Source organism: Sardina pilchardus, chromosome 6 (assembly GCF_963854185.1).
Source record: "Sardina pilchardus chromosome 6, fSarPil1.1, whole genome shotgun sequence".
NCBI classification, from domain to species: domain Eukaryota; kingdom Metazoa; phylum Chordata; class Actinopteri; order Clupeiformes; family Clupeidae; genus Sardina; species Sardina pilchardus.
Window position 1 is genome coordinate 1,310,741 of NC_084999.1, and position 27,092 is coordinate 1,337,832.

The 27,092-nt window shown below is 42.6% G+C and overlaps 1 protein-coding gene across 5 annotated transcripts; it reads left to right on the plus strand.

The window, feature by feature from the left end:
• The first annotated feature begins 1,000 nt into the window (after nucleotides 1–1,000).
• On the plus strand, nucleotides 1,001–25,759 carry LOC134082355 (uncharacterized). Of its 5 annotated transcripts, XR_009939618.1 has the most exons (12): nucleotides 1,001–1,055; nucleotides 5,358–5,434; nucleotides 7,053–7,757; nucleotides 8,478–9,098; nucleotides 9,254–9,538; nucleotides 9,914–10,094; nucleotides 12,475–12,558; nucleotides 23,850–23,979; nucleotides 24,074–24,103; nucleotides 24,198–24,289; nucleotides 24,404–24,511; nucleotides 25,218–25,249. XR_009939618.1 is itself a non-coding variant. In XM_062538016.1 (11 exons), the coding sequence occupies exons 2-11, from the start codon at nucleotides 5,395–5,397 to the stop codon at nucleotides 25,653–25,655; spliced, it is 2,622 nt and encodes an 873-aa protein (XP_062394000.1). In that variant the 5' UTR covers nucleotides 1,002–1,055; nucleotides 5,358–5,394; the 3' UTR covers nucleotides 25,656–25,759. The 5 variants fall into 5 exon arrangements, 4 of the variants coding, with proteins under 4 accessions (XP_062394000.1, XP_062394002.1, XP_062394003.1 ...); XM_062538016.1 differs by lacking the exon at nucleotides 24,198–24,289 and having other exon boundaries at nucleotides 1,002–1,055; nucleotides 25,218–25,759; XM_062538017.1 differs by lacking the exons at nucleotides 1,001–1,055; nucleotides 24,198–24,289 and adding an exon at nucleotides 1,087–1,157 and having other exon boundaries at nucleotides 25,218–25,759.
• Nucleotides 25,760–27,092: the final 1,333 nt, after the last annotated feature.

Genomic DNA, 27,092 nt, shown 5'->3' on the forward strand with positions numbered 1-27,092 from the left:
GTGTATTTATGTGTGTGAGTGAGTGTTTGTGTGTGTGTGTGCCATGGTTCATGTAGTTATTCAGGAAAAACTGCATTCAACTCCAACATTCCAGTGTGTGTGTGTGGAGATGAGGCGTGTGAGTGTTCTGAGCAGCGCAGGGTGTGAGCGTCTCTGCTGCTACTCCACATGGCACACACTGCTCCTGAGCACCTGAGCTGCAGGTGAGCTAGAGCTTCTACTGGTCCTTCTCTCTCTCTCTCTCTCTCTCTCTCTCTCTCTCTCTCGCTCTCTCTCTCTCTCTCTCTCGCTCTCTCTCTCTCTCTCTCTCTTCCTCTCTCTCTCTCTCTCTCTCTTCCTCTCTCTCTCTATCTCTCTTTTGCTCTTTCTCTCTGTCTTTCTCGCTCTCTTTTTAAATCATTTTTGCTTTCCACCATTAATATATGCAGCAATGTTGTCTGCAACAACGACTGACACAATGAAAAAGGGGAGATAATCAAACTTTTATTTGTTGAAAGTGTAATGTGAGAAGTGTTTGTGTTTGACAGAGTATTTAACGAACAAAGATGTGACTGCCTCCCCCTAAAAAAAAAGATGGCTTTCTTTATCTTTTTTTTGAGGGGGAGGCAGATAATATGACAGAAAATATGTATAGTCCACATACATTGTGTTACTCGATTCGATTGTGTAGAATATATCAATACTGCATCACTGCATTTTACAGATAATGATTCAGTTTGATTATTACATCTGGCAAAGTTTGTAGTGCGAGAGATGAAACAGGATGTACTGCGTACAGTCTTTCAGGATTAATGCTTAAAAAATATAAAATATACAGGGGAGGTGTTAATTTCCTGCTTAAGGTGACATCCTACAGCGGCCAATGAACGTTTACAGTACAGTCTGTTTGCCACCAACAAAGCAACCTCCCAACCCTCCCCCCCGCCCCCACACACACACACACAGACATAGGGGCCTACTTACCAAACTGGATTTAAAAACGAAAGGAAAGATCCACGTCATATAATTGCATTATATGAATTGTCCTTCGAGAGGAGCTGGTTAAGGGAGGGCCGGTAAGTGATCTGTAATAAACTTTGAACTACATTGTTGGTGCTACGTTTTATGTGTAGAGACCCAGAGCAAGCTGCTGATGATCTGATGCTGTTTTGAGCAAGGTTAGTGGTTAAAAAATGCGATTTTGGCCTTATCCACTGTTTGCATTTTGGGCTGTAGCTTTTAAAAATGTGCGGAACCTCGTTGCCTCAAACGAGGTAAGTAATGTAACTGGTTTCTTTTAAAGTAATGTTTACTTCACATCTGTAAGTACCCTTTACTTACAAGAAAGTAAGCTCCACTTAACACCCAGTAATAATGTTTATTCCACTGCTCGGTTGAGTTCCCCATTGTCCTGCGTTCTATAAGGGTGTGCATTAACTGTAGATATACGCACGGCTATGAAGTAGTTCCATTGTTTTTGACCTTGTCGCACTTGACTATTAATTCGCCAAACTCGTTGTGAAGTTTAAATGCACTGTCACGTTTCATACAAGCTGTAAAATAAAGACATTCAGATCATAGTAACGTTTAGCATATGACAGAGGTGTCATTTAGCTAGTTAGGTGGCAGTAGGCTAAGAAAAATAGCAATCTTTCAAAGTTAACGTTCATCAGAATCCTGGGATATGCCAGCTTGACAACGGGAGATTAGAACTAACGACTGGCTTTTGGCCATAGCAACCATCCATTTAGAACTAGTAACCGCAGTTTGAGAAATGAGTTGAAATGTGTCTGGGAAAAGTAGTTCTACAAACAATACAGTTCTAGCGATTAAAACATTTAAATTAGCACCGGAAACGAACACAACGCAATGGCAACAGTGGAATAAGCGGGATAATGGACTTCACGCCGTGCGGTTATTCAAAGTTAATGCACTTTTCTAGACGGAACGTCCCTCCGCTTCGCGTCGGGCCGTATCACCGTCTAGAACGTGCATTAACTTTGAATAACCGCACGGCGTGTCGTCCATTATCCCGTACTTAATTCATAACATCAAGTGAAGCTTACTTGAAGCAAAGTTGCTTTCAATCCTTTTTTACTCCCATTAAGGTATTTAAAGTGTAGTCAAATTAATGAGAATAAAACAAGCTGAAAGTTATGTACTTTATGCAGATGTTTTTATTTGTCTACAGATTTTATTTGTTTCATTGATTTCATTGTTGGTTGATTACTGTAACTGATCATGGTAAGAAATCCTGTAAGTATTGAAAGAAATACTTGAAATATTCAGTCTACAGTATCAGTGTTGAGCAGTGCAAGTGCAAGTTTATAGACCTATTTGTGTGAGTATTTGTTGAACTAATCATGAAGAATGTTGTGGGTTTGTCACTATTTTTTGGACATCTAAATTATCCCTTACATAACAATGTCAAGGCAAAAAATCTAGCACATGCTGTTTACTAAAATGAGCTTTTTTACAGATGTGTTTTGAATTTATTGTGTTGGTGTGTATAAGATGGAGACAGTGTAGAATCATTGAAAGAATGTGTTAGGGCTATGAGAACAGTATAAGTTTTTTTTTTTATCAATTTGTTTATTGTTTTGACTGAAATATTCCATGCTAACAACCTGTTGTGTTCTGCTAATTGGTGTGATGTTTGGCTAATTGTGTGATGTGTTTAGAAAAAAAGGGCCCTGTTTTCAAAATTGTGTGTAAACGATTGGAAAAAACTGTAGTATTACAGTAGTAGTACAGGCAGAGGCAGAGCCAGAGGAGTGAGAGTAAGAGGAGGAGGACGGGGAGGCCAAGGACCGTAATCTCCGATGAGATCCGAGCCACTAGAACATTGCAGTGCTGCGTATCAATACAGTACAGTACCGTGCAGTACAAGCTCAATGAGCACAGTAGTACAGTATTGTGTTGGGAAGGTTACTTTAGAAATGTAATGTGTTACAGTTACAAGGTACTCTGTTTAAAATGTAATAGTAGTGTAACTATTTGAATGACTTTTTCTGAGTAACATAACTAATTACTTTTGATTACTTTTTGATTACTTTTCCGATTTTTGAATGATATATATAGTCCCCAAATCCATGCTAAGATTTCGGCCTTGGTCTACAGGCTGCCGAGCAGTTCTGTACAAGCACACAAGGCAGCAAGGACATTCAATACATGAATTAGCATCACATTTTTTGTGAGGATAATATAATGATAATCATAACACGTTTACAGGCAGGCATGTAGGCCTACGCTGATGGCGCTGTAGACGTGATAGAGCCTATCAGAAGGTCCCGTATCAAACTATGGCTGTGGAGGGAAACAGTTATTTTTACATACAATATTATTTGCAAAGTTTTGCTGACAATATTGAGATGTAATTCAAATTGTAATTTTGAAAAAATTCAAAAGTACCTGTAATTGAATTACATTTTTTTCTACAGTAACTGTAATATATTACTGTTACATTTATTTTAATTATTAACTTAGATTACGTAACTCAATTACATGTAATGCGTTACTCCCCAACACATTGCCTGTGGGCTGTTCTGTAGGACTGTAAAAATAAAGTATGTTTCAAGTATTTGGGAAAAGTATTCCTACTTTGATTTCCTACACAGTATTTACAGTATTTTGCTATTTGTTTGGCAGCTGAAAGATTACCAACACAAGGGCTTCTGTCTCCTGAACAGGAAACTGAAATCATGAATATGGTCAAATAACGCCATAACGCCATAACATTATGGAAAATTCAAAGAAAATAATAGAAAACAATGAGATATTTTAAAATATTGATAGGCGTATCAACTTACTGTATCAGCTTGTCTACAGTTTGTACTGTTTGTAGTGTAACATTGAACAGAAAAAGGCCCAAGTCATTATGATGAATGGAGAAGAAGTGTTTTCAGTTCATCACAGTGTTTTACACTGAGCACAACAGTTTTCAACTGGTTTATATAAATGTCTAGTCATATGATGGTTTGTGTGTGTCCTTTGAGAACAAAAAAACATTTTGTGGAGAAATTACATTGTTTTGAAGGTAAAGTTTCATTTTGCAGGAGAATTGAGGGGTTTTGCCCATTGCGTGTGTGTTTTTGGATTTTGTAGAGTTCTGAGAGTATGAGACATGCTTTCAGAAAATGTGTGTAAACAATTGAGAAAAACTGTAACGTTACTACATGGCCAAACATGCACCTCCTCCTTTGCCTTCAGATGGGAGAAATACGGATTTGAATGATGAATAATGATGTAAAAATCATCATTTTACATCATTAAAAGCAGGAAGTCCTATTCATGGGTTTAATTGAAATCCGTATTTCTCCCATCTCAAGGCAAACTGAGGGAATGATGCATGTCCATTCAAAAGCAGGTTTTCCAAAGATACAAAGCTTAATGCCAATCGGTGAAGTGTCCTTTTAAAGGTGCTAATTCACGCATGATAAAAAAATGTTTTTTTTCCAAAATGTTTGAGTACAATCAAACTCATAGCCAAAGCTGAAGTAATGGACTAGACACATCGAGTGTGTCTAGTCCATTACTTGAGAAAAGTTTGGTAGTGACCTTAATCATATCGTTCTGGGGTTTGCCCTGTCTATATGGTTATGGTTATGTTGCTTAGCAGACGCCTTTGTCCAAAGCAGCTAATAAGGAAATAGAATTATATTTAGACAAGGTGAACCTCTCCCCACTGTGGAATGCAGAACGGTATGCTACTTTCTGTTAAGGATTGGCATAGATAGCAATAGGACTGGTTTCTGTTCTCAGAGCATTGTACATTTCACAGTGAGGATAAGCTTGTCTAAATATAATTATATTTCCTTATTAGCCATAAAATGTTGATGTAAAAAAAAAACAATGTATCATACTTCGAGATCAAAGTCATTTATTAGTATTCCTCAATTACTGTAAGTTTCAGTTATGTTAAAGATTTAACTCCCAAACCCTGTAAACACCAGTGTCTTTCGAATAATGGTACATTTCTCAAGTGTACAGGAAACAAGTGATGCCATTCACTCACTGAACTGTAGTAACATTTATGTTTATGTTCTGCGCTGGCCTGTTTGGTATTTCTATTAAATAGCTCTAGCACACCTTGCTAAATAAACACAGTTTTAGTAAATCATGTTGTTGGTTAGATGTTCAGTTCTGTCATAATAAGATGTAATTAGTCACTCTGTCGGTCTTCACTTGTGATTTGTCCTGCATGGTTAACTGTATGAAACAAATAAAGACAACTACAGTATATTGTAACTGAATCAATGAAAATAGACATTATTTAGGGATGTTAAAGAAAGACCATACAGGCAGGATCATTATCTAGTAGTACTGAGTGTGTACATGTGTACGGGTTAGCATGAAGTGCCAACTTCTTTTTCTTTCAGAGACCTCTAAGAGTGTGGGAGAGTCATCAGATTGACTATGAGCAATCCTCACCAAGTGGTCCGCAGCCCAAAAAGAGGTGAACAAATGCATTCCATATTTCTTTGGTTAAAAACACACCATGAGAGGAACTAAACCCAAATCTGCTGGTTCAGCATGACTGGGTCATGAGGGCGCTCTTTGCTCTGTGAACCTCTAGCCACTCGCTAGCCAGTCCACTCCAGAGTCCAAAGTGTCCTTTCATTTACCTCCGCCAAGGAGGTGTTTTCATCGGGGACCGACCAGCGTTTGTCTCTCTGTCTGTCTGTTTGTTTGTTTGTCTGTCTGTTTGTTAGCAAGATAACTCAAAAAGTAATGCATGCATTTCGATTTTCGATTTTCAGGGAAGGTAATTCCGTCAGGATTCTGTCTGCGTTTATGTATTTAGCTTAGTGGTGTAATGGCATGGTATGGCCACGTGGTGGCGATCTGAATAGTTTAGGTTCAAATGTGACAACGTAGGAAGAACAATGCAGGCGGAGGCAGCTGCGCTCTCTGAGTGCTTTTCTAGTTAATTGATAAAACCATAGACTACAGTCCATGGATAAAACAGTTGGATAATAAAACATTCTTCACCTCTAGAGGATACACATACAGTATTCTGTATTCTAGTTATGGTGTTAGTAAATCTTCAAATTCTTTGAAGATACAATATTTTTTGGTTTTGCTGTGATGTAAAGCGTATGTTTACGTTTGGCACATGTGTGTGTTTAGGGTTATGAGCAGCAGACTTCCATCTGAACGTACAGTATTGAGAGTGAACTGAGCACCTGCATGGCACATGTGTGTGTTTAGGGTTATGAGCAGCACATCTGAGTGTGTTGAGAGTGAACTGAGCACCTGCATGGAACATGTGTGTGTTTAGGGTTATGAGCTGCACATCTGAGCGTGTTGAGAGTGAACTGAGCACCTGCATGGAACATGTGTGTGTTTAGGGTTATGAGCTGCACATCTGAGCGTGTTGAGAGTGAACTGAGCACCTGCATGGCACATGTGTGTGTTTAGGGTTATGAGCAGCACATCTGAGTGTGTTGAGAGTGAACTGAGCACCTGCATGGCACATGTGTGTGTTTAGGGTTATGAGCAGCACATCTGAGTGTGTTGAGAGTGAACTGAGTACACCTGCATGGCACATGTGTGTGTTTAGGGTTATGAGCAGCACATCTGAGTGTGTTGAGAGTGAACTGAGTACACCTGCATGGCACATGAGCACTGGGGATGTAGTGTTGACGGCGCACTCACACACACTCATGTTTTTAAAGCCGATAAGAAACATTTCTGGCAGCAGAGGGGCCATGATGTGACTGTCACATGTCTGAGAGACCAGGAAGCATGTTGTGCACTGCACTGCAGGACCCCTAAAGCCTACCTTACACTGACAGACTTCAAAGATTTGGGAAAAAATCTTGAAAGATTGTAGTCTTTTAACTAATGATCAAGCTTAACTGAAAAGACTATAATCTTTCAAGAATCTCTCCAAATCTTGTCACAGTCTGTCAGCGTAAGGGAGGCTTAAGTTGCATAGTCTACCATACTGCTAGATATGGGTCTGTTGCAGAGTTTGTGAATATTGTGCATCTTTATGCTGAAAATGTGAAGACATTGCATTCAGCACGATGGATATTTTATTGGATTTATATGATTGTTGATTCATCCAGGTGGATGCCTTCCCATCTCAGACATGAGGATGGTGCTGCTGGGATACAGAACTGCTGGGAAGAGTTCATCAGGAAACAGCATCCTGGGCAGAGAGGAGTTCAGCACCTCAGGAAGAACAGCTGAGTGTGTGAAGAGAGAAGGAGAAACAGCAGGGAGACGCATCACTGTAGTGGAGGCACCAGGATGGTGGAGGAACTACACTGTAGAGAAAACTCCTGAACGTGATAAACAAGAGATTGTCCTCAGTGTGTCTCTGTGTCCTCCAGGACCCCATGCTCTACTCCTGCTCATTAGAGTGAGTGAGTCATTCACAGAGACATTCAGAAGAGCAGTGCAGGAACACATGGAGCTGCTGGGTGAGAGAGTCTGGAGTCACACTATAGTGCTGTTCACATGGGGGGACTGTCTGGGAGACACGAGCATTGAGCAGCACATTGAGAGTGGAGGAGAGGCTCTGCAGTGGGTTGTAGGGAAATGTGGGAACAGGTATCATGTTGTAGACAATATGAAGAGGGATGGTGGCCAGGTGACAGAGCTGCTGGAGAAGATAGAGGAGATGGTGGCAGGAAACAGGGGCCATCAGTTGAACTTTAATGCAGCCATTTTAAAAAAGCTGAAGGAGAAGAAGGAGGAAGAGGAGAGAAGAGCAGAGGAGAGGAAGAGGAAGATGCTCAAGCAGAGAAGGACTCTCAGATCAGCAGCAGGTGAGACACACACACACACACACAGGTGAGACACACACACACACACACACACACACACACACACACACACACACACACACACACACACACACACACACGGAGAAGGACTCTCAGCTCAGCAGCAGGTGAGAGACGCACACACACACACACACACACACAGAGAGAAGGACTCTCAAATCAGCAGCAGGTGACACACACACACACACATTCACACAGAGAAGGACTCTCAGATCAGCAGCAGGTTAGAGACATTTGTGCTGTTCAACCAACACATGAACTAACTCATTAATTCACTCACTCACACACACACACACACACACACACACACACACACACACACACACACACACACGCACACACACACACACACACACATTCACACAGAGAAGGACTCTCAGATCAGCAGCAGGTTAGAGACATTTGTGCTGTTCAACCAACACATGAACTAACTCATTAATTCACTCACTCACACACACACACACACACACACACACATAAAAAACAAAAATAATCCTGCCCCCCCCTACACACACACACACACACACACACACACACACATATGCACACACATATGCACACATACACACACATATATACACACACAAAACAAAAATAATCCTGCCCCCCCCCCCCCCACACACACACACACACACACACATACACACACACACACAACACTTAACCTAATCAATATTTGAATTTGATTGTTGATTCATCCAGGTGGATACCTTCCCATCTCAGACATGAGGATGGTGCTGCTGGGATACAGAGGTGCTGGGAAGAGTTCATCAGGAAACAGCATCCTGGGCAGAGAGGAGTTTAGCACCTCAGGAAGAACAGCTGAGTGTGTGAAGAGAGAAGGAGAAACAGCAGGGAGACGCATCACTGTAGTGGAGGCACCAGGATGGTGGGGCAACTACACTTTAGAGAAAACTCCTGAACGGGATAAACGAGAGATTGTCCTCAGTGTGTCTCTGTGTCCTCCAGGACCCCATGCTCTACTCCTGCTCATTGATGTGAGTTGGTCATTCACAGAGACACACATAAGACTAGTGCAGGAACACATGGAGCTGCTGGGTGAGAGAGTCTGGAGTCACACTATAGTGCTGTTCACATATGGGGACTGTCTGGGAGACACGAGCATTGAGCAGCACATTGAGAGTGGAGGAGAGGCTCTGCAGTGGGTTGTAGAGAAATGTGGGAACAGGTATCATGTTGTAGACAATAAGAAGAGGGATGGTGGCCAGGTGACAGAGCTGCTGGAGAAGATAGAGGAGATGGTGGCAGGAAACAAGGGCTGCCCTTTCCAGTTGAAGAAGAGTATGGAGTTACCTCCAAAACGTTAGTATAAATATTTTCTTTCGTCTTTGTTTTGGGTTTACTTTTAGAGTCTTACAATCCATACTGGATATCATATTTAAGAGAAAGCCATTTTATCATCTTCACTGATTGCTGCATTCATCAGATGGTGTGTGTGTGTTTCTGTGTGTGTGCAGTTGGAGGACACACACCTGATGAGCGCTCTGGGAGCAGACCTGGACGTGTGTGTGATCTTGTGAAGCCCTTTGAGGGTCTCTCTGTGGCTGCCTCCACTCAGAGCTCTGGTTACAGCACTGGGCTCTCAACAGAGGAGAGTGGATCTGGAGAAATGATCACTGTGATCAGAAGAACCAAACCACATGCAGGTGATCAGACCTTGAGACCAGAGCATGCACAAGCACATGTAGGTGATCAGGCCTTGAGACCAGAGCATGCACAAGCACATGCAACTAAGCAGAAAGGTAAATGTGCACCTTTAATTAGGACAAGAAACAGAAGTCCTATTGTTTCATTCCTTAGTCACTCTTCAATATTGGGACTGTACTGTACTAGACTACTGTATAGTAAAAATGTATAAGATGTATCTAATTATGAACTTTTGGTCCCATGTTTCATGAACTGAGAGAAAATATCCTGTAATTGTTCCATGTCCAAAGGAAGTTTATTTCAGTCACATCTTCAGTGATTGTCTCAGCATCCACAATATTGCACTTCATTGACAGATTAGTCAGTTTAGTGTTGAGGTTGTTTTGTGAGGTGGAATTATACATTTTGTTCAGTGTTTCACACAAGGTCAGATGTAGCCTTTCACTTTTAACTTCTTATCACGGTCCCAGAGAGGCGTAAAGAAATCCATTTTGTGGATGCATCTACAATAACCGTGGACTACAGTAACTGCATTGGAAGAGGATCATATGGAACAGTTTACAAAGGCTCGTACCAGGGAACCCCTGCTGCTGTGAAGACCATGCCCATTGGAGACAGTTCAGTCATCACAAATGAGTTTCTCGTACCTTTGTGAGTGTGTGTTTATCTCTAGGAATTCTTTATTGTATACTCAACAAAAATATAAACACAGAAAAAAGAAATTACTGGGTGCTCTTGTCGGTCGTCGGTAAACTCCTGTTGTGTAAGGTGCTCTTGAAGTAAAAACAACAAAGTCTTTAGTCAAAAAATGTGGTGGCCACTGAGCCTTTTCCAGGCGACTCTTACACTGAGCAAAGGATTAGGCTGTTTTAGGTTAAAAGCCCTGGGGCCTGTACTACGAAGGGAGCTCAACCTACCCATATGTAACCCAGGGTTACTTTGCTAAACCGGGGTTGACAAAACCTGGTTATCTTCATTGGTGTTGATCGGTACTACGACGCTGAGTAAGAAGTTGATTTGTTGAACTGGGGTTAACCTCATCGGAGTTGGTGCGCGTTCACATAAAATGGGCGGGTTGCAGCGCAAATCATCACTTTTAATGATGACGCGATCACGTTATTTTACGGATAAGCAATGCGCAATGATTATAAAAAGTTGCGAGGAATTAAAACCCACTTTACGATACATCAAATACGTCGGCGGCAAACAAAGCAAGACAAGGCTGTTGGCAACGTAGGCTATTGCAGATCGGATATATGAAAGTAAAGTTTTATTTCATGTTCCTTAAATAGCCTATGTGTTACGGAGGATTAATAGCTTGCGGAATGTCTGAAATGTGTTGGAATAAATACATTTTGAGTTCATAAGAGTCCTACAAATGCAAAACAATTCATGCCATGTATATTAATAACTATTAATAAAGGATAATTGAATGTTTAGCCCCATTGACTGATTTAGTGTATGCCTATCCTGTGAACATTTTAGATGCAACGGCAGTGCCGCTGGCAACAGGTGAAAATGAAACTCAAAAACATTCAGAAGGTTTATAGGCCTAGTTATAGCTTGCATTAATATTTCTTAATTATGAAAATATGTTATATTGCCAATGCTTATAGCCTCCACTTTGCCTCGATCAGCTGACAAATGCAACGAATTCCCTCAGCTGAGAATGTATAGGCTATCTTTCATAGAAAATATTATATGGAGAAATATTCTGGCTATCTTTAAAAACCCTCGCCTTGCGAAGAGAGGCGCTTACAATTTGCGCTCCAATAATGTATCTTCCAAGTAGCCTACGTCGACATTGTGGGGTGTGGTTAACCGCAAACCTCGGGTTAACCAAGATCATAACCTGCTCGGAGCAGGTTTGAGATGCAGCGTAAATTGCCATGGCAGCATACCTCGGTTAAAACCTATCCATCTTTCGTAGTACGGGTTAACCGGGAAGTTACACCACACGTGATCAACATACTCTCGAAGTTACCCAGCTAAGCCAGTAACCCCGCTTCGTAGTACAGGCCCCTGTAGAACCTGATAATGTAATAAATCCCTGATTGTAGTGTCTTCTTTTAAGCACTTCTTTGACGCCATTTCAGGTGGTTTCAATACTTTGCTCGTTTATTACAAACATAAATCGTAAAGAATAGTAAACGTCTTTTACGTCCAAACTAAACTTTTCCTTAAACAAAACGATAATAGCAAATAATATAACCGACATTCGATGAAACAAAAGAGAGTAATCAAGCGATCAAGAGAGAATTGAAAATCCTTATGCCTGCTGGCGTCTCCAAACTTCCACAAGCATTCAAAACCGAAGCACCTTTTGTCTTGCACCTAGGCGCGCGCTTCCTTAATTGGCGCAGGTGCGTTCATTAACACTCTGTGTGCCGGGCACCAGTTATGGTCAAGGCCACGACTAAACATATATTTTGCCAGCAGGGGTCCTGAACAGAAAAAGAACAAATGGCTCCTACCCACCGGCCCTCTTATTGGTACCGGGCAAAGGTACAATAAAAACAAAAACAAAAACACGGAGCCATACTAGACAAAATAAATCATTATCAAATTATACATATCAATCAATAAATGTCACATTTCTTTTACACAGTTCCATTCTCCTTTTTTTTTTAAATTCAAACAAGAACATCATTTTCAAATGTCCATTGAAATAATGTTTTTCAAGAGCTCCTTAATAAGAGTCATTCTTGTGAAGTGTTTGTAACACAGTAGTCCATATGCCATAAGAGGCATGGTGTAACTGAAGAGTCCATTTCTCTTGGTGTATGTTCTGTATTTGTATATGTATGTATACGCGCATGTGTGTACGAATAAATCTGTAGATTTATAGAGTCCATAGTCCATGTGCGCATGTGAAGACTGGAACTATCAGTGTACATGTTAGTCCATACAAGGTAAGTATTCAAAATACACATTCACATTCATTCATTCATGTTCATATTCACATGTCATCCTCCAATAACAAACAAACCTTTGTAATTGGTCTTTCTAGAACATTTTTCTTTGTTTTCAGAGTCAAACTACGTACCATCCCCTTTGAATCTTTTTTCGTGTCAATAACCCTTCCCAACATCCAAGATGCCCTAGGGGCAATAAGGTCTGCAATTAACACAACATCACCACACATATAGTTTCGCTTCTGTTTAAACCATTTCTGTCTTTCTTGTAAGGTTGGAAGATATTCCCTAACCCATCGTTTCCAGAATATGTCTGCCAAGTATTGTATTTGTTTCCATCTACGTCTACTGTAAGTGTCAGATTTCTGAAACAAACCAGGAGGCAGTGTGGGTTGCGTTTTGAGAAGTAAAAGATGGTTGGGCGTTAAGGGTTCAAGGTCATTAGGACTGTCTGAGATGGTAGTGAGTGGACGACTATTGATGATGGCTTCCACTTCACAGAAGAAGGTGTGAAGGGATTCATCATCTAGTGTTTGGTCTTTAGTTAAAGCTAGAAGTGTTTGTTTGACCTGTTTTATTAGCCTTTCCCAAATTCCTCCATAGTGTGAGGCGGCAGGTGGGTTATAAAGCCATTCTATGCCTTTTTGCTGTAGAGCGACTTGTAGGGTGTAACTTTTGCTCCACTCTTTTACAGCGTTCTTAAGTTCACGATCGGCAGAAGTCAGATTGGTTCTGTTGTCTGATCTTATTTGCTGTACCTGACCTCTTCTGCTTATGAACCTGCGGATTGCATTTATGCATGAGTCTGTGTCAAGGGAGTTGGCTATTTCTAAGTGAATTGCTATGGTTGTAAGGCATGTGAAAATAACGCCATATCTCTTTACTTCAGTGCGTCCTCTTTTCACTATAATTGGGCAGAAATAATCAGCTCCAACGTATGTAAATGGTGGTGAATCAGGAGTCACTCTTTCCTTTGGCAGGTCAGCCATCTTTTGTTCTCCTAAGTGTGAATGTAGTCTTCTGCAGAATACGCACTCCGATCGAATCTTTCGGGCCAGAGAGTTTGCTGCTGGTATCCAGTATTGCTGCCTTAGTTTGGCCAACATGTGGTTCCTTCCGCAGTGGCCTAGGTGTTCATGAATGTGTTGTAACAACAATTTGGACACATGGTGGTTCTTTGGGAGAATAACAGGGTGTTTCTGAGACTCTGGCATGGCAATTCTGCTCAACCTTCCTCCTGTACGAAGAAGTCCATCTTGCAGAATTGGATCAAGCTTACGAATGTGGCTTTGACGACTTACATGAGCCTTTTCCCTTTGCAGAGCCTCGATTTCATCAGGAAACGCATCCATTTAGGTGAAGTGTATGATTGCATTTTCTGATCTTTTGATGTCATTCAATGTAAGGTGTACATTCATGCATTTTTTCACTGTTTTCATCTTTCTTTCCAACAGGTCTTTCTCGATTGCGGAGTTCTTCACGGTAAGTTTGGTAAGTATCTCCTTTCTTTTTTGACTTAGGTTCAAGAGCAAGTCTTTCAGCTTAAGTAGCCATGCAACGGCTCTTGTGAGTTTGTTCCACTTTGAGTGATGGTGAATGAATGCACGGGTAGGATTGTCATCTTTCACAACGACGTTCATGATGAGGACGTTCCTTTTCACTTCCACATCATCTTCTTGTATCTGAGACGCAAGATCAGACTTGGGCCATTCGGATTCCTGGCCTTTGAGGAATTCTGTGCCGTTCAGCCAAGAGCTTGTGTTCAGAAGTAGGGTGCAGTGCTGCAGTGCGTAGTAAGAGCAACAACCCGACCATTTAGATCTTCTACCTAGCCTTTCAATTCATTTGAATTGGATTCTCGTCGCTAACAAACAGCTGAGAGGGGAAGTGCATTATAACTGCGAGTTTCGTTCGGTGTGAGCGGGCGGAATTAACCAGTTTAGTGTTTCACACCCTTTTGAACAATCAAGCTGCGCTGACGAGAGGGGGCGGTCTACGCTAATTCACCGAGTGCGAACAGCTGCACTTAATCTTGCATTCAACATAACAGTAGAGGCTGGGCTGAAGCATCAGCCCTCGTTTAAGACACACGAGTTCAAGACAAGCAAGTTGACCTGTGCAAGTTAACCGAGCAAAGGCAACCGACAACATCAAAATGTGCCTTTCGCACATAACTGTTCACACCGGCCATCACAGAAAACGAAATCATACAAAACGATCCAGACATCCCACTAACCTCAGGCAACTCAAAACAGTCCTCACGTACCGAAACCTCCTTCTCCATGGGCTTATGGAACTGCCAATCCGCAGTCAATAAAGCTGACTTCATCACTGGGTATGCCAACCACCTTTCCCTGGATCTCCTTGCTCTCACTGATACTTGGATCAAACCAGAAAACACAGCCACCCCGGCTGCACTCTCAACCAACTTCTCGCTCTCTCACACCCCTCGGCCAACTGGACGAGGAGGTGGAACGGGTCTGCTAATTTCTAACAACTGGACTTTCACTCCACTGCTACCCACAAACAGATATGACTCGTTTGAATACCATACCGTCACAGTAACGGCCCCAGTAAAACTCTATGTGATCGTCATCTACCGCCCACCAGGCCAACTAGGTGCTTTCCTGGACGAGATGGACACTTTGCTGTCTTCCATCCCTGAGCAAGAGTATCCACTACTCGTCCTCGGCGATATGAACATCCACTTAGACGCTCCAGGCTCAGCAGACTTCTTGGCCCTGGCACACTCATTCGATCTCGAGCTGACTCGCAGCCCACCCACTCACAAAGCTGGCAAAGAGCTTGATCTAATCCTCACCCGGAACTGCATCACAGATTCCCTCTGGGTAACACCTCTCCATCTCTCTGACCACTTCTTCATTCGATTTAATGTCTGCCTGACGGAACAACCCCTGACTCCTCAACCAATGGTCACGTTCCGCCGCAACATCCGCAACCTGACTCCAGCCCACTTCTCCTCTACAGTTGCCTCCAACCTACCTCCACTCAACTCCTTCTCCACTCTGGAGGTCAACGATGCCACGGACTCGCTCTGCTCCACACTGAGCTCGTGTCTGGACAAACTGTGCCCTCTAACTACAAGGCCAGCGCGATCCAAACACTCCCATCCATGGCTAACTGACACCCTACGCACACAGCGGACCAAACTCAGAGCTGCAGAAAGGAAATGGCACAAATCAAAAACAACAGATGATCTCAAACACTACCAGACACTCCTATCCTCTTTTTCAGCCAGCATCACGGCTGCTAAAACAGACTTCTACAATGACAAGATCAACAACGCCACAGACTCCCGGAAACTCTTCTCAACCTTCAAAACACTACTCAACCCTCAGCCACCTCCTCCTGCGTCCAACCTCACTGCAGACAGCCTAGCCTCATTTTTTACAAACAAAGTGGCGGCAATCAGCAGTCAATTCTCTTCACCGGACGCAGTTGCTAAAACCTCTCAAACCTCTGGAACATCCCTTTCAACATTTGCGCCTCTCTCCGAGAGTGATGTAGCTAGACTCCTGACATGCAGCCGTCCTACCACATGTGCGTTGGACCCTATACCGACGAACCTGCTTCAGTCCATCGGCCCGACCGTCACACCAGCCATCACGCATGTGATCAATGCCTCCCTAACATCTGACACGTTCCCAGCGGCATTCAAGGCGGCCCAAGTTACACCTCTACTTAAGACACCTTCACTCGACACGGCTCAAGTTGAGAACTACCGTCCTGTTTCGCTACTGCCTTTTCTATCCAAAGGTATAGAGCGAGCAGTTTCGAGACAAGTCTCAGAATTCCTTTCACAGAATAATCTTCTGGATCCAAATCAATCTGGATTCAAGACCGGCCACTCCACCGAAACGGCTCTGCTGGCTGTAACAGAAGCCTTAAAGGAGGCCAGGGCGAACGCTCAGTCATCAGTGCTCATTCTGCTTGACTTATCGGCTGCCTTTGACACGGTAAATCACAGCATCCTTCTCTCTATACTCTCAGACATGGGCATCTCTGGCTCAGCTCTCTCCTGGTTTGAATCCTACCTCACAGGCCGCTCGTTTAAAGTATCATGGCTTGGACAACTTTCTGCACCTCACTTCCTCTCCACAGGGGTCCCCCAGGGCTCTGTGCTGGGCCCCCTGCTCTTCGCTATCTATACCACCTCCTTGGGACAGATCATCCGCTCGCATGGCTTCTCATACCACTGCTATGCTGATGACACACAGCTTTATCTGTCCTTTCCACCGGATGACCCCTTGGTCTCCACACGAATCTCAAACTGCCTCTCAGACATATCAACATGGATGAGGGCACACCACCTTCAGCTAAACCTCTCTAAAACAGAATTGCTGGTCCTCCCAGCCAAACCTACAATTCATCATGACATCAACATCAAAATCGACTCCCTGTCTGTTGCACCCACCAGGACTGCATTCTCGTTCTTGACAACCAACTGACCTTCTCCGATCATGTAGCCTCAGTAGCCAGGTCATGCCACTACGCGCTATACAACATACGGAAAATCAGGACCTACTTGACTCAAGATGCTACCCAACTCCTGGTACAGGCAATAGTCATCTCTCGACTTGACTACTGCAACGCCCTCCTGACAGGTCTCCCAGCCTGTGCTGTTAAACCCCTTCAAATGATCCAGAATGCAGCAGCACGCCTGGTCTACAACCAACCCAAAAGGGCACATGTCACCCCACTGCTCGTCCAGCTACACTGGCTACCGCTGGCCGCACGCATCAAATTCAAGACTCTAACGCTTGCCTACAAAGTACTCTCCGGCTCTGCCCCCACCTATCTCAATGCCCTCATACAGGCATATGCCTCCACACGACCGCTGCGCTCCTCAGCTGAGCGACGTCTAGCTCTTCCGCCAGCACGCGCAGGCCAATCCAAACTTTTCTCATTTGTCGTCCCTCGTTGGTGGAATGCACTATCTGGTCCAACTAGGGCAGGAACATCCCTAGCCATCTTCAAAAAAGGTCTGAAAACCCAGCTCTTCAAAGAACATCTCCTCTCATAGCACTACTTCAGACAATCGCACTCACTCATGCACTTATTCACTTATCTATGCACTTATTAGACCCACTGATGCACTTATTGTATTGTTTATTGTTGTTGAAATGCTCTTAAATAACCTAATTGTTTTTTTCCATGTTGTAAGTCGCTTTGGTTAAAAAGCGTCAGCCAAATGAAATGTAATGTAATGTAATGTAAAGAAGTGTGCATGCCTTAAGACCACGAGACGCACAGTCTGCTGGATTCAGTTTCGTGTTAATGTATCTCCATTGTTTGACCTTCGTCATCTCTCTGATTGTGTTTACACGATTGGCTACGAATGTTTTTAACCTTTTGTTCTCATTTTGGATGTACTTTAAAGTTGATGTACTATCAGTCCAGAATATGGATCTTCCAAGTTGAATTTGCGACTCTGCTTTGATCAATTCATCCATGCGAACTGCGAGGACTGCTGCAGTGAGTTCCATCCTTGGCATGGTGGTTTGTTTCAATGGTGCCACTCGTGATTTTCCCATCATGAATGAGATGTGTACTTCATGTCTTGCATTAGTGAGACGAAGGTATGTGACGGAGCCATAGCCACTTTCTGAAGCATCACTAAAGTGATGAAGCTGGGCAGATGTTATTGCACCAAAGGTCTTAGGCTTGAGGCACCGATCAACGCTGAGCTCTTCCATAGTGCTTAAGCCTGCCATCCATTCTTGCCATGACTGGATGTAGAGATCTGGCAATTCTTTGTCCCAGGCATGGTTATGTTTACAAAGATCCTGCAGAATGTTTTTGGCAGTGAGAATGAATGGACAGATGAATCCAAGAGGGTCATACACTGAAGATATCACGGAAAGTATTCCTCTTCGAGTGAATGGCTGATTTTTCAGGCTTACTGAGAAGGTAAGTTTATCTCTTTGAATTTGCCACTGTATGCCAAGTGTTCTCTCTGTTGGAAGTTCACTTGAATCTAAGTCCAGATCTTTGACCTCTTTTGCTCTATCTGCTTGAGGAATGGACATCAGGACTGCTCTGCTGTTACTGATCCATTTATGCAATCTAAAGCCTCCCATTGAGCAAGCTGTTTCAAGTTCCTTGCATAATTTCACAGCGTTAGCTTCTGTAGGCACAGATTTTAGGCAATCATCTACATAGAAGTTAGACTTGATTGTGTCCACCGTTTCAGGCAGAAAGAGATGCTTGAAATCTTCAGCACTTTGTCTGAGTGCGAAGGATGCACAGCTGGGCGAAGACGATGCTCCGAACAGATGCACGGTCATTCTGTGTTCCTTTAGTGGTTGGCTCAGGTCACCATTTGGCCACCATAGAAAACGCAGAAAGTCCACATGTCCCTCCATTACTCTCACCTGGTGAAACATGCTTTCTATGTCTGCCATAAGGGCAATTTGGTCTTGTCGAAAGCGCAACAGGTTACTGGTGAGGTTTGGACCTTGGATCAGCTTGTTATTCAAGGATGTTCCCCGGAAAGACGCTGAACAGTCAAACACGACCCTCAGGGAGCCCTTCTTCGGGTGATGCACTCCGTGGTGTGGAATGTACCACGCCTTTCCACTTGGGGTCTCCAGTTCACTGGATGGGACCACCTCTGTATGACCCTTTTTGAGCATTCCCTCCAAGAAGGCTGTGTATTCCAGGTGGTACTGTTCATTTCTTTCAAACTTTCTCTTCAGGGATATAACACGCTGATGAGCCTGTTCGCAGTTGTTTGGCATTGTTACCTCATTCTCTTTGAATGGTAAAGGCAAGTAGTAATGCCCATTTCTTAGTTCCTTTGATGTTTCCATTATAGACATAAACTGTTTGTCTTCAATTGACATCTCTGATCTTTCATCGGCTGCCAGTTCTGGGAAATCTTGGTGATATTGCTTTATCAACAACTCATTCACATCTCTTATAGATATGCGCAGTGATGGGCAGTAGCTTCACTACTTGTAGCGAAGCTACTAGCTTAGCTACATTTCTCAGTAGCTTGGTGGTAGTGTAGCTATTTTCTGAAGCAGATAGCTTTTCAGTAGCTTAGCTGTTTTTTTGACCATGTAGTGCTGTAGCTTTTACAGAAGCTACATTTTCCAGAGCATTTGTGGAGCTCACAAGTTTAATATTGCTTGTGGTAAAAATAAACTGAATGGGTAGGCCTAATTGTACTTTTAAACGTAGCATCAACATTTCAGCCAAGTGGAATGAAACTGGGAGTAGAAGCTTATAGAGGCGAAAACCCACCCAACAATGAAGTACTTAGAATATAGAGTTAAGAGCTTAAGTTTATCCTGCAAACTTAAGAAATGGGCAAATCTAATTTGGACCACATATGCACACTCACTCAGTATAGGCCCTACCTTCCTTTCACTACATGGAGCCTGTTTTTCTCAAATTGATTTTGGTTATTGTTTTTGAAATGAACATATGTTATAGCCCACACCAAGATAATTAAGTTACTGTATCTTGTATGCTGAATTATGTTGGCTGGGTCATTGCCATATCACTGACATGTCATGAAGAAGTTCACTTTATTGGTTTATGTTCATTGTTTTGTAAATTACAAAGTAGCTTCTGATGTAGTAAGCTACTTTTGTGAAATGTATGTAACTTAGCTTGCTACATTTTGTCTTTAGGCAGCTTTTGTGTAGCTAAGCTTCATTTAATACAGAGTAGCTGGTAGCTTAGCTCACTACATTTTCTAAGTAGCTTGCCCATCACTGCTCGTTTATTACAAACATAAATCGTAAAGAATAGTAAACGTCTTTTACGTCCAAACTAAACTTTTCCTTAAACAAAACGATAATAGCAAATAATATAACCGACATTCGATGAAACAAAAGAGAGTAATCAAGCGATCAAGAGAGAATTGAAAAACCTTATGCCTGCTGGCGTCTCCAAACTTCCACAAGCATTCAAAACCCAAGCACCTTTTGTCTTGCACCTAGGCGCGCGCTTCCTTAATTGGCGCAGGTGCGTTCATTAACACTCTGTGTGCCGGGCACCAGTTATGGTCAAGGCCACGACTAAACATATATTTTGCCAGCAGGGGTCCTGAACAGAAAAAGAACAAATGGCTCCTACACTGATAATGTAATATGGTTATGGTTATGGTTATGGTTATGGTTATTTAGCAGACGCCTTTGTCCAAAGCGACATACAAATAAATAGCAATACAAATTAAATAACAGTGAACAATTACAAAAAAGGGAGAATAGCAATATTATCAATACAACAATCATTTAAGCACTAATCTAATGAGAAATAAAACAATGAAATGACAAAAGCAATCAAATAAGTCACTCAGTTAATTATATAATAACAATAACTATAGCAAGGTATGGCTAAATTTAAGGACAATAGCAGAATAAATGTAAAATTTTAACAATGGACAAATTATAACAAAACAAAACTATTATACAAACCATAACACATAACAAACACTCAAAAGACTAAGTGCATATTAAACAAATATGCCTTAAGACCCCTCTTAAAAGATCCAAAACTGTTGCTTGAACGGAGAGCACTGGGCAACTCATTCCACCAACACGGAACCACTGAAGAATAGGATCTACAGTTTGACCTAGCATGTATGGTTTGTCGACATAACAGACGCTCCTCAGAAGATCGCAATGGGCGGTTGGGAATGTACATCTTCATCAAAGAACTGAAGTAGCTAGGAGCAGATCCAGTCAGTGTCCTATAGGCCAGAGTGAGAGATTTAAATTTAATTCTGGCTACTATAGGGAGCCAGTGGAGAGTAACTAGGAGAGGGGTTACATGTGTCCTCTTTGGCTGATTGAAGACCAGTCGTGCTGCAGCATTCTGAATCAACTGTAGTGGTCTTAATACGCAAGCAGGTAGGCCAGCTAACAGGGAATTACAGTAGTCCAGCTTGGAGATAACCATTGCCTGTACAAGAAGCTGAGTGGAATCTTGTGTCAGATAAGGTCTGATCTTCCTAATGTTGTACAGGGTATACCGACATGACTTTGCAATTGAGGCAACATGCTCAGAGAAAGTAAGTTGGTCATCAATTATGACACCCAAGTTACGTGCCGATCTAGTTGGAGTCAATGAGGATGAATCAAGCTGGATGTTCATCTGTTGGGGAATGGCTGTTTTTGCTGGAAACACCAAGAGCTCAGTTTTTGAAAGATTAAGCTGAAGGTGCTGATCCTTCATCCAGATTGAAATATCCTTCAGGCATGCAGAGATCCGATGGGAAACACTAGAGTCCTCAGGTGGGAAGGATAGGAAAAGTTGAGTGTCGTCCGCATAGCAATGATATTCAAATCCATGAGAGCGAATAATCCCACCTAAAGAAGTGGTGTAAATAGAGAAGAGGAGGGGCCCTAATACTGATCCTTGAGGGACTCCTGTAGTGAGGTCATGAGACTTTGATATCTGTCCCTGCCAAGACACGCTAAAAGAACGCCCTTTAAGGTAAGATTTGAACCAGTCAAGAGCTTTCCCAGAAATTCCCAGTTCATATAGTGTAGAAAGGAGAATGTCATGGTTAACCGTATCAAAGGCTGCAGATAAATCTAACAGAATTAACACTGATGACTGAGCAGAGGACTTAGCTACTCTCAATGCTTCAGTCACAGATAGAAGAGCAGTTTCAGTAGAATGACCACTCTTGAAACCAGACTGTATAGGGTCTAGTAGGTTATTCTGATAGAGGAAGTCACACATTTGCTTGAAGACCACTTTCTCCAAAACCTTTGACAAGAAAGGAAGAAGGGAGACAGGTCTGTAGTTCTTCACATCAGTTGAATTAAGTGTACTTTTCTTCAGCAAAGGTGTAATTCTTGCCTGTTTAAAAGAAGAAGGAACTATTCCAGAACTGAGTGAAATATTAAATACATGTGTGACTGCCGGTATAATAGCGGGTGCTATAGACTGCAGGAGAGTAGACGGGACAGGATCCAAAGGGCATGTGGTTGGACGGCTTCGCTGAAGCAGTTGAGAGACCGCTTCCTCATCAAGAGGAGAGAAAAAGTCCAATGATGGCATCATGCTAACACCAGGCAGAGTCCTTCTTACAGGGTCATCAAACTGAGCACTTATCTTAGCAACTTTCTCAGTGAAAAATGTTGCAAAGTCATCTGCTGACAGTGAAGTAGCTGCTGGCGGTGGTGGAGGATTGAGAAGAGACTTGAATGTAGAAAAAAGTTTTCTGCTGTCAGTGGCGTTCTCAATCTTACTCTGATAGTATGTTCTTTTTGCAAGTGTGACAGTGGATGAAAAAGATGAAAGCATAGACTGGTATTTACTAAGATCATTTCTATCTCCAGATTTATGCCATTTCCTTTCAGCAGCTCTAAGTTCCTTGCGAACTGAGCGTATACTGTTTGTCAGCCATGGATGGCGAGGTTTAGAACGAGTGGGTCTTGTGGAAAGAGGACATGCTACATTCAGACAGGATGCCAGTGTAGAGCAAAGAGTCTCTGTAGCGTCATTAACCTCAAGTGATGAGAATGAACTCGGAATAGGTAGAGCAGAAGTTACTAATGTTGCAAAATGTTCACTTGAGAGGCTTCTGAGGTTCCGTCGGCATGACATCGTCGGAGCAGGAACTGTAGGGTTATCAAGGAGACGCACAGAGAATCTAATGAAGTAATGATCTGATACATGTAGAGGATTAACCCAAACGTTGTCTGCAGTACAGTTACGTAGCAGAATCATATCAAGATCCTTACCAGCCTTGTGAGTAGGAGGACTGTGAACACGTGTGATACTAAATGAGGAGAGTAAGGACAGGAAGTCAACTGAAGAGGAATTGTCCAAGTGAATATTAAAATCTCCAAGGATCAACAGAGGGCACGTATCCATTGGAATAGCAGACAGTAGAATGTCCAACTCATTCACAAAGTTGCCAAGCTGTCCAGGAGGCCGATAGATAACCACCAAGTACAATTTGTATGGTTCAAATTAAATAATAACCCCGATAATGTAATAAACAAGTGGCACTTGAGTCCATTGAAAATGTAATACAACCTGATAATGTAATAACTCCCCGATAATGTAATAAAGTGCATTTCCCAATAATGTAATACACTTTTTACCAATCATGTAATAACGTATTGCATTAACGGGAGGTTATTACATTATCAGGTTAGCCTTCATTTTGCAGGTCCTGATAATGTAATAACTCCAATATTTTAATAAATTAACAGCAGACCACCCGTAACTGGGGCTCAAGTGGTGATACTGTGTAGGCAACTCTAGCTGGAGACCACTAATAGGTGGGAGTAAATCCATAGTAATCCATAGTAAACTAAGGAGTGAGACTGCCAATATGGCTTTGCCCGCGGAGTTTTCACGTCATGATCCCGAGCCCTATTTTCTAAGGACATCAATATACTTTTTAACTACGTCAATACAATCAGTGTTCTGTGTATGCATAATTCATTTTCCTTTGTTCAAATATTGATAAACGTTCACACTAAATATTCCTCAGGCGTTTGTCCCACCCCCACATTGTGCGGATGATGGCTGTGGCCAAAAGTGAGACACAGATCCTCATCGCTAATCAGTACATCCATGGAGCCAACTTGCAGCAGGTGCTTAGCAGAGACCATCCCAGTAAGGTGAGGCATGATGCTTTCTCTATCTACTGTAGGTAGTTGTACAAATAGACCATCCCAGTAAGGTGAGGCATGATGGTTTCTCTATCTACTGTAGGTAGTTGTACAAATAGACCATCCCAGTAAGGTGAGGCATGATGCTTTCTCTATCTACTGTAGGTAGTTGTACAAATACACCATCCCAGTAAGGTGAGGCATGATGGTTTCTCTATCTACTGTAGGTAGTTGTGCAAATAGACCATCCCAGTAAGATGAGGCATGATGCTTTCTCTATCTACTGTAGGTAGTTGTACAAATAGACCATCCCAGTAAGGTGAGGCATGATGCTTTCTCTATCTACTGTAGGTAGTTGTAGTTGTGCAAATAGAAATTGCTATATAATATTCATGTCATGCTAAGGAAACATATTGTTTGATTACAATTCCAGTTGCAGTTTGAGGATAAGCTGTTTGTGGCTTTAGAGATCACTATGGCTGTTGAGTACATACATGGAAAACAGATCATCCACCAAGATCTGAAGCCAGCAAACATAATGGTGAGTATCATCATGTCTCATATGGATCTAATGAATGGAAAAGTTACAGTAAGTATACACTATATTGCCAAAAGTATTGGGTCACCTGCCTTGACCCCCATATGAACTTTGTTTACATCCCATTCTTAATCCATGGGGTTTAATATGACATCGGTCCACTCTTTGGAGCTATAAAAGCTTCAACTCTTATGGGAAGGCTTTCCACAAGGTTTAGGACATGACTGTGTACCACTGCACCAAGCAAGGTCTATACAGACATGGATGACAGTAACATCATAACTCAGATAGCAACTGAGTTATGGGCAGTTTTTCCATGCAGCTACGCCCATTTAAACTGACCTCTATGTAGCTAGTCTGGGCAGGTACAGTATGGCCAATTAAATTGACCTCTATGTAGCTACTGTAGTTTGGGCAGGTACAGTATGTCCATTTAAATTGACCTCTATGTAGTAGCTACTGTAGTCTTGGCATGTATGGCCAATTAAACTGACCTCTATGTAGCTAGTCTGGGCAGGTACAGTACGGCCATTTAAATTGACCTCTATGTAGCTACTGTAGTCTGGGCAGGTACAGTACGGCCATTTAAACTGACCTCTATGTAGCTACTGCAGTTTGGGCAGGTACAGTACGGCCATTTAAACTGACCTCTATGTAGCTACTGTAGTTTGGGCTGGTACGGCCATTTAAATTCACCTGTTGTTTGCAGATTACAGCCGATAGCAGAAAGGCCTATCTCACTGATTGGGGCATGGCCAACTGGCAGGAGACCATGTCAATAACCAGAGCAAGTCGCCAAGGAGCCCAGTGTGGTCCGCAGGGGGGAACCCCCCCCTACATGGCCCCCGAGTGCCTGGTGGACTGTGAGGACTGCAGCACCTCCTCCGACATGTGGTCTCTGGGCATCACTCTTCTGGAGATGTTCTCCAACTCTGAGCCCTGGACGTACAGCAAAGTTCAGGAGCTCCGCAGGTTTCTCTCTAAGCAACAGGCTCCACATGCACTGGCTCAACTGCAGCCTCAGATGGCTGGTGTAATTAAACCTCTGCTGGACTATGAACCTGAATCACGCATGAGAGCCAAAGATCTGGTGACACTGCTGAAGTCTAAAGTTGATCTCACCAAGAGATATGGGCACAGTTGGTGAGGGCACAGTTGGTGAGAGGAGTATAAATGGACAAGCCTGGATCAACCCAGACGATCATGTTAGCGGTCGCTGCAGCCAACTAAGGAAGGACTGAACTGGGGAGATTGGTCTGGGGGGGGGGTGCTGTTGGGGAGGACTGAACTGGGGAGATGTGGGGGTGTGAGGTCCAAAATTCTGAACTATTCCTTTAATGCCCATGCAAACATACTCACTGCCGTGAACTTAAGTAGGTGACACTTAATCCATTTCAGTGAAACTTTTGCAAATGCTTTGTACAAATGTTTGTAACTTTCATATATTTAATAAATCGATGTGTTAAGTCAAACAGTATTCTGTATTGATTATGTTTATTTAATATGCTTTATATTGTGCATAGGGCTTTTTATGTATTGGTGTGTAAAATATTAGCACAGTGTTTGGGATAACATGTGTTAACACACTGTATCTAAAACAAAGTGTGTTGTCTTGACAAAAACACAAATTGTGTGATTGTGTAACACATTCTCTGCGCTTTCAGGCTTACCTTTTGTAAATGTAACTACTTTTTAGGGATTTCTCTCCCGTGGACTTTGCTCACTTTGTCTATATAGACTATAAGACCCCTCTGAAGTGTTGAATTCTCCTGTCAATGTGACCATTTCCCTGTTGTGAAGGAACTTTGTAACACATTTACAGAGTACTTAGAAATACTTAATTGATAACAGACTAGTTTGATCTGTGAACTTCCTTTAATCAGAGGATCAGTTACAGTACAATATACTCACCCACAGCCAGTGATTACAGGGAACGGTTGTTTACAGCAGGCCAAAATGAAGACTCTTGGTAATGTAAGGCAAAGTTCATCCATAATGAGGAAATGTTCATATCAACAGAGGAATCCAAAACAAATAACTAGAGAGAATTATGAGAGTTCAGTTTTCAAAGATCAAGTCCATCAAGTGAGGGAGGTGATTCCACAAACAAGAGATTGCAGTCCAGAAGGAGAGGTACTCCACCTAGAGCACCAGAAGGAGAGGTACTCCACCTAGAGCACCAGAAGGAGAGGTACTCCACCTACAGAACCAGAAGAGACGCGTTCAGGAGAGGTACTCCACCTAGAGCACCAGTGGTTCACAAGGAACTCCAGCTGAGAAGAGGCCACCATGTGAGCTTTACAACTCATGGGCTGGACAAATCTCATTGTCAGTAGAACCCTGCACATCAGTAGAACCCTGTAGGTCAGTAGAACTCTGTCAGTAGAACCTTGCGCATCAGTAGAACCCTGTAGGTCAGTAGAATCCTGCACATCAGTAGAGCCCTGTATGTCAGTTGAACCCTGCACATCAGTAGAACCCTGTAGGTCAGTAGAACTCTGTCAGTAGAACCTTGCGCATCAGTAGAATCCTGCACATCAGTAGAACCATGTATGTCAGTAGAACCCTATAGGTCAGTAAGGCA